General features: G+C 59.0%; 1 protein-coding gene across 1 annotated transcript in view; it reads left to right on the forward strand.

Annotated features, from left to right (window-relative positions):
* JPH2 (junctophilin 2) overlaps positions 1-7,918 on the forward strand; it is a 76,179-nt gene extending 68,261 nt beyond the window's left edge. The window contains exons 3-6 of the mRNA XM_075528729.1: positions 1,751-1,869; positions 4,332-5,035; positions 5,643-5,737; positions 6,407-7,918. Coding sequence (XP_075384844.1) covers positions 1,751-1,869; positions 4,332-5,035; positions 5,643-5,723 — 904 coding nt within the window. The 3' untranslated portion in view covers positions 5,724-5,737; positions 6,407-7,918. The remainder of the gene's footprint in view (positions 1-1,750; positions 1,870-4,331; positions 5,036-5,642; positions 5,738-6,406) is intronic.
* The last annotated feature ends 363 nt before the right edge of the window (positions 7,919-8,281 follow it).

Below are 8,281 nucleotides of genomic sequence, written 5' to 3' on the forward strand. Positions count from 1 at the left end.
CCCCTGATTCATGGCAACCAGATCTGGCCTCATCTCCTCCACCCTAATGTCTTCCCTGGCGCATTGTCAACAGTAGAGCAGCAGGCCCACCTTCCCAGTGGGAGCGCCACTGAAACACGGGCAGCGCTGTAGCCGCATGTCGGCCACCGTCGGCAAACAGGTGGTGGCAGTGACAAGACGCATGGGCTGGGAATCGACCCCGGTCTCTCACATCCTCCCACCGAGTCACCACTGCCCCCTTCTGCGTTCACTGCAGTAGGGAATGGCCATGCCTTTCTTTGTTTGGATGGCTATCTGCAATGTCATTTCCTTCCACTAGGGAGGTAGGCCATAAGCTGTCATCGGATCGGCAGCAGCTGCCCCTTTGTCACTGTCACCTGAAATGCAGGTGTTCTACCCTGAAGCCGCACAGCCAGTTCCTCACTCCGTGTTAGAGGAAGAAAGGGAAATGTGATATAAGGTACCAGCGAGGAGGCCAGGAGCCCTGGAGGTGCGGTGACCATGCAATCCGTGAGGTCAGCAGTTTGAAACCACCAGCCGCTCCACAGGGGAAAGATGAACTGTTCTACTCCTGCCCACAGTTCAGTCTCAGACACTCAAAGGGCACTTCTGCTGTCCCACAGGGTCGATAGGAGCTGGCACTGTCTCAAGGGCAGTGAGCTTGTTTGTTTGTTTAGTGTGCTGCCTTGATGGGGTCCTGTTTGAAATCAGAACACGTGGAGAATAGACACCTTTTGCTTTGGAATGTAGGCTTTGGGGAGTCCCGTGTAGATGTCTGGCATTGGCTCAGGTTTCAGGGTAACCGCAGGAAATAACTACTGTCAAGGGGCGAGCAAACCGAGCAATGAGGCTCTTCAAGGATCAGGTCAGTCGCGGGATGTCGTCATCAACTATCTAGATGACAGGGCCCAGCTCTCGAGACTCAGTGTAAGCTGGCTCCGCCAGGTGACATCTGCATCTAACCTGCTTGCCTTTGAACCATTTCTAAGATACCATAGCGGTAGATTGAACTAAACAAGCTACCTCAGGTAACCTGCCTTTAGTAAGGGGCATTTTTTTCTAACTAAATTAAGTGAAATAATTTATGTTATGTCACCAGTACGTAGATATCACATACATTTTGATGTCACATTGCTGTTATTGTAGATATTTTTGAAATATCCTTTATGTTCATCTATAAAATGATGATGGATTTCTTTTTAACAAAGAAAGACATACATCATTCTATTCTACTCCCCCCTCCCCCCCTGCTTGAGACTATTTTGGTGGTAATGTGTCCATATAACTGTGTTCCTTTGTTGTCCTATTTATTTTATCGAATGCATTTAAAACATTATTCTGAGATCTGGCTCATCTCTTCACTAGACTGCCAACGGCCTCTGTCTATCAACCCAGCAGGCAGAGCTCCCTGCTCTCAGGCCTCCGCCTCCTCTGTAGTCACCCAGCAGCACACGTGTCTGCCCACACTGGCCAAACTCAGTCACTTGACCACCACTAACTGCAAGGGACACTGGGGAATGTAGTCCATCCATGTGCCCAGAAATAAAAGGAAGAGCTCTCGGGAAGCCCAGCAGTTTGGGCCACTCACTGCCATCAATCAAGTCAATTCTAACTCATATGTTCATTGACCACTTGAGCGAATGGACGTCCTATCCAGGATGTCACCTCGTTGTGGGTTGGGGGTGGGCGTGGGGAGGGGCCAGAGGTAGTTCTCAGGAAGGCCCCTGAGCCCCCTGTCATGTCTTCTTAGGACAAGCCATGCCAAGACCAAAGCGGAGGCAGCAGAGCAGGCTGCCCTGGCTGCCAACCAAGAGTCCAACATTGCCCGCACGTTGGCCAGGGATCTGGCCCCAGACTTCTACCAGCCAGGTAAGGCCATCCAGGACACGTGGGCTGGGGTGGTGGTGGTGGTGGTGGTGGCACTCTTCTTTGGGGGGGGGGGAAGCTGGGATGTCTGAGTGGGTAATGGATGAATGCTTGTGAGTTTTAGAAGCCGTGGGTGGGTCATGCTGCATACACGGGGAACGATGATGCCTGGGGACTGTGGGGAAGGGACGTCCTGGCTCTCGAGAAGCTGATTGTCCCAGCTGTGGGCCGCCTCCCATCCCTCAGGGAAGATAGTGGGGCTGGTGAGACTTGACGGGGGAAGGGTCTCTGGGTGGTGAGGGGCAGGAGGGCTTCCTCCACTGGCTCAGCAGTTGCAGCCAGGCATTCACTGAGCACTGCCCACATGTCAGGCACCATGCTGGACTCCGAGGCACGTAGAACTGGGAGCCAGAATCGAGTCACAAGCCAACCAGCATAGCTGTGGGGAGGTGTACGGATGGCACTGCGTACTCAGGGTGGGGCCTCGGGCAAGTTATTTAATTTCCATAAACCTCAGTTGACTGATCTGCAAAATGGGCGTAAGAATGGTGCCCGCATTTTGGGGTGTGGATGGAATGCATTCGAGGCACAGAGAGCTCCGCGGATGTCCACAGTACGCCCGCAGGAACTCCCGGCTGTCCCTTCACAACTGGGATTAAGTTGTAACAGATGCTGAGTGCTGTGTGTGGTGACCACAGGGGCCGTGGGGCTCTCAGGGGCACATCCCCACCAGGCCGGGCCAGGTCAGGGAAGTAGAGAAGTCACCTCTCCCCACACCCCTCTGCTGCCACCGAGGACAGGCCATTGGAGCTGAATCTTGGCAGCGGAATAGGAGATGACCAGGTCAGTGGGTCTCAAAGCTGACCAGCTTGCTGGGCCCACCCCCAGCCCAGGAACCTGCACTTCTAACAAGTTCTCAGCTGAGGCCGGGGCTGCAGGCTAGTGTGGGGCCACACTCAGAGAACTTCTGCAACAAGTCTCGCTGGGCAGGTTGGGGTCATCAAGAAGAGGGACAGGAGACCGGAAGGCACACAGTGGGAACAGAGTGGCTGCAGGGGCGCTGCCGTGTTAACTAGGTGGCGCCAGTGAGGCGCAGAGTGAGGACCTCTGGGCTCTGAGCAAGACTAGAGTCTAGATGGTGCACTTGAGAAGGGCCTTGGGGACTCTCTGAGGGAGGGAGGTTGAAGGGCCTTTAAAGAGAGGGATATGCTTTGATTAGTTTTCTAACCATGATCTGGCGGCAGCAGTAAGAGCCGGGAGGGACACGTAGCTGAAAAACCATCCGTCACTGATCTTGGGAGGCTGAGTGGGATGGATGTCCACAGGCCATTTCCCATCCCTGCGCTCCCCCTGCTGGTCCCAGGAAGAATGACCATGCCTGGCCCACCGGGCTTTCCCAGGCTCTAACATTCACTACCACCTAGGCGATTCCAGCTGACAGCGACCCCACAGGACAGGGTTTCCGAGACTGTAACTCTGTATGGACTAGAAAGCACCATCTTCCTCCTGCTGAGTGACTGGTGGTTTCAAACCGCTGACCTCGAGGTTAGCAGCCCAGCATGGAGCCGCTGTGCCTCCCCAGAGCGCTCTGTGCCAGGCACTAGGCTGAGCAGTGACCCCGCGGCTCGTCCTTCTATGGTATTTACAAAACAGGCCTCATTTTACTGAGAAGCGTTGGGAAAGAGAGGCGTTAAGAGCAGAAATTCTAGAGCCCGCCATCCCAGGGTGCTGGTGCAGGCTCTGCCCATGGTCCCCCGAGCCTCAGTTTCTTCATTTGTCATGTGGAGGTGAATAACAGCATCAACCACGTGTGTTTGTTCAGTGGCTTTGAGTTGATGTTGATACATGGTGACACCATGTGACAGAGTAGAATGGCCCACCGGGTCTCCTGGGCTGTCACTTCATGGGGAGGATCCTTGGTGGTCCTCCAGGCAAGCACTGGTCGCCAAGGAAACTCTCTGAAGGGTTGCTTTGAGTCAGAAACAATTGGATGGCTGCAGGGTGTGAGGGGCAATCTTTATGGGAGTAGTTGGTCAGGTGAGCAGATAAAAAAACCAAACTCGTTGCCATTAAGTCAGTGCTGGCTCGTAGCCACCCTGTGTGGGTTTCCAAGACCTAACTGCTGACAGGAGTAGAAAGCCCATCTTTCTTCCCGGAGCTGCTGGTGGTTTCGAACTACCGACCATGCAGATCGCAGCCCTATGAATGGATCATCACACTAGGTGAGCAGATAACCAGGTGCTACTCCCCTGCAGCAGGGGGTGAGTTCTAGCAGTTTCCCTACGGAGCGCTTGACCGCCGTGCCACCAGGCTCCCTTATCGACCTCAAGAGGGGTCATGAGAAAGGCGCGTTGGTTTTGAACCGTGCCTGTTCCGTACTCGGTCAGAGCCACGTGAGTGCGGTGGAGTAAGGAAACAAGGCTCAGGCTGGACCCCGGGTTCGAATCCACCCTCCCATCCCGCAGGTCCGGAATATCAGAAGCGCCGGCTGCTGCAGGAGATCCTGGAGAACTCGGAGAGCCTCCTGCGGCCCCCCGACCGGGGTCCCGGCGCCGCGGGGCTCCCGGAGCGGCCCCGGGAGAGCCCGCAGCTGCATGAGCGCGAGACCCCGCAGCCCGAGGGTGGCCCCCCGTCGCCAGCCGGGACACCCCCGCAGCCCAAGCGGCCTAGGCCCGGGGCGCCCAAGGACGGCCTCTTGGGCCCGGGCGCCTGGAACGGCGAGCCGGGTGGCGAGGGCAGCCGGCCAGTGACGCCGTCCGAGGGTGCGGGCCGCCGCAGTCCGGCGCGCCCCGCCACGGAGCACATGGCCATCGAGGCGCTGCAGGCGCCGCCCGCGCCCTCGCGGGAGCCCGAGGTAGCCCTCTACCGCGGCTACCACAGCTACGCGGTGCGCACCGGGCCGCCCCAGCCGCCGCCCTCCGAGGACGAGCCCGAGCCGGAGCCCGAGCCCCAGGTGGCTCCGGCCGCCGCCCCAGCCCCAGCTCAGGGCCCCGCGCCCCGGGGCCCCGAGTCGGAGCCGCTAGCCAAGCTGGAGCCCAAGCCCATCGTCCCGAAGGCCGAGTCCAAGGTCAAGGCTCGCAAGACAGAGGCCCGAGGTCTGACCAAGGGCAAGAAGAAGGCGCGGAAGGAGGCCGTGCTTGCGGCCGAGACCGAGGTGGAGGTGGAAGAGGTGAGCTTGGCTTCGAAGCAGGGGTGCTCTAAGGGGATTCGAGCAAGACAGGGCAGGGGGAGAGACCCCAGCAGGGGCGCACGCTTGGAGTAGCCCTGACCTGACCCACGGGGACCCTGTGCTGCCCTGGCCACCCCATCGGCAGAGAGGACAGGAGCGACATACCCGTACTTGGCCCAATTGGGTACCGGCAGCACCTGCGCCCAGGGAGGGCCCAACAGGTCTTGAGCTCAGGGTGGCAGGCTGTGTGCTTGCAGGCTGTGTGTTGGGGGTCACAGCAGGGAGGAGTGACACAGGGCTCTGAGTCAGTCTAGGAGTGGGGGTAGGGGTGGGGAGGGTACCTGGGTCTGGGTCCTATTCTGCCCATGTCCCTGCCCAACTCTGGAGCCAATGAGCCTTCCATCTCTGCAGGTGTGTGGGCCCAGGGCCTGGGATGCAGGGGTGGGAAAAATGGGGGGAGGGGGTGGTGGTGCCCTCAGGAGGGCCCAGCTGGTTCTTGAGCCTCTGGTCAACCTGGGACCTGAGTGTGGGGGGCATGGAGTGGGCAGAGGGAGACAGGCGAGTGCTCAGAGAGTCCAGGCACTTAGCAGCCTCTCTCCGCCTCTAGGTCCCCAACACTGTCCTCATTTGCATGGTGATCCTGCTGAACATCGGCCTGGCCATCCTCTTCGTGCACCTCTTGACCTGACCCTCACTTGCCAGGTGTGGCCGCAGGGGGTTTGGGGCACCAGGGTGGTGGGCATAGGGGCCCACTGGCTACCAGGCATTAGGAGAGGGGCTGGGCTCGTGTAGGCACACCCCACAGAAGCACAGACCTGGCATTGGGACGCTCCCCTCTCCACCTCTTCCTCAGTTCAGCCTTTGCAGAGCGAGACCTCAGACCATGGGTCACTCTGGAGCCCCAACCATCCACACATTAATTCACTGACCAGCACTTCCTATAGAATGGCTCTGTGGGGGCAGGGCTGACCCAGGTGAGGACCGGAGACCTCTTGTCTAGTCTCATGAGAGCAGCTTTCTGGCCCCTCCTCCAAAGGTCTAGCTGTTCCCTCGTGGGTAGCAGGGTGCGTTACTCTTTTTCCTTGGTCATTGCGCACCCCCTTCCCCCCCGTCCCTGTCCCCCTTTAGTCTGTAGTCCCTCTGTCCTCAGTCCCTCTTCTTGGTCCCTGCTTTTCCAGCATGGAGTCCTCATTGTTCTTAGGGGGAGTGCTGGGAATCCAGGGTCTGGCCTCAGCCCTCGCTGAGCCTCACAGCAGAGGGCAGGTTGCAGAGGTCCAGGGCGAAAGCCAGTCCCAAGGCCTGCAGCCTGTGGCCTGCTGGGCAGAGCTTGGGTGGCTCCCAGCCTCACAGACCCTCTTTTTCTCTCTGCAGAGCCAGTTGTTCCTGCTGGGGATGACAGGACCCCTCTTTCTGCAGTGCCAGGCAGGAGGGCCAAGGAGGACTGGGGGCCAGCTGGCACTACACCGATCTCTGGGGGCCAGCTGGCACTCACAACAGACATTTACAGAGGCCTTCCACTGTGCCCTGCTGGGTGGCAGATGGTGCCATGAGGAATAGAATGTGCTGGAACCCTCTGGAAGCTCTCTCCCCACTCCGAGGAAGGCCCAGAGGAGATGAGCCCAGATCCTTTGAGCTTTCTGCACTGCTCCTGTCCCTCAACCCATCCACTTCTCTGTCCCTCTGGGCTTCTGCCTCATGTTTTGGGAGAAGCCACCAAATCAGGGGATGAATGTAAACTCCTGCCCCCTTTCTGCTCTGCTCCAGCCACTCCCCGCATGCTTCTGACTGGTGGGCGAGGCTGCCCAGGAGAGCAGAGGGAGTATGTGACCCGGTGTGACCCCAAGGAGCCCCACCCACTCCTAACTGCCCCCGACTGCCCACACCCTGATGCAACTGGGGCAGCCTGGCTTCTCCCAGCAGTTATGTCAAGGCAGTTTCCCGGCTTGTGCAGTGGAACGGGGAGACCCAGGAGCGTGGGAGCTCCTGTCCGGGATGGAGGAGACAGGGGACAGTTGAGATGGGCCCTGATTCTGAGTGTGACCGGCTGGGTGGGGATGGCACTGCCCCCCCTCCCATGTGGGCTCAGAGTGGAGACACTTAGGGGGAACTCTGCTGCAATGGCCTGTGATTGGCTTGTTCGCTTCTTTGCCATGGTCCCTGGGGTCTTGGGGGAGGCCTGGAGGGCCCCTGATGGTGCCGGGAACAGACTGCCTGCAGCTGGGGGCTGCACTGTCCCCACTGGGGGCTGGGCTGTCCGTATTGCTTGCTTGGCGGGGAAGACAGGCTTGCACGCAGTCACTGATGATGCTTTGTACCTCACGGGGTGGCGGGGGGGAGGAGGGAGGGTGCGGAGTGTGTGTGTGTCAGGGTCTTTGTGCTCGCTGGGGGTGAGTAGATGCCCAGTTCCCCGTGCCCTGAGGAGGAGGGAGGAAGGGCTACCAGGCCCATGGCGCCCAGGGATGAATGTAACCCCAGCATTTGGCATCGGGCATCTGAGCTGACAGGGCTGCCTCTTGGCTCTGCATCTCTGGATGCTGGGGGCCCTGACTCTGTGGTGGCCTCAGAGCTCCCCCCTCCGGGGACATCCCCACCCCCTGCCCGACAATACTCAGGTCTCCCTTCTCCTCCAGCTTCACACTCACTGTTTCCAGCATGTCCAGAGCCCCGGAGCTCTGTCCCCGGGTTCCCCAGAGGTTGGGTGTGGGGAGGAATAGTGGGGGCACTGTTCAGTTTTCTGGGCTGTGGCTTCAGGACTTGGCTCTGAGGTCTCTATTCAAGTTTGGGGACAAGCCTTGGAAGGGGGGGTGCTCGTGGGCCTCCCTTGGGGAGAGAGTTCAGGATGCTGCATTCTGTGCAATAATAAACCCGCATCTGTTCACAGGCCCCGTGTCTGCCTGCTGGGCTGCCGCGTATCTGCCTGCGGCTGAGATGAGGGGCTGGCTGCAGGGCCAGGGAGGGCAGGAGCCAGGACTATGTAACCTGCTGATCTGCTCCATCCCCCCCCGCCCCCCCCCGCCCCTGCTTACTTCCCAAAGAACTTTCCATGGTGCAGTGCGGGACAGAAGACTTGAAAGCCACGGACTTTCTAGGGAAGAGCCTTCCTGTCTGAAAGACTTCCAGAAGCTCCTCTGAGCAGGGCGCAATGAAAGAAAGAACCCGTCCTTTGAGGTCAAGTCACCTTGGCCTCTGATCCTAGCTGGCATGCTGCTCACTTCCCTGAGCCCCAGGGAAAGGCCCGCGGGTGGG

The sequence above is a fragment of the Tenrec ecaudatus genome, chromosome 12 (assembly GCF_050624435.1).
Source record: "Tenrec ecaudatus isolate mTenEca1 chromosome 12, mTenEca1.hap1, whole genome shotgun sequence".
Classification (NCBI taxonomy): domain Eukaryota; kingdom Metazoa; phylum Chordata; class Mammalia; order Afrosoricida; family Tenrecidae; genus Tenrec; species Tenrec ecaudatus.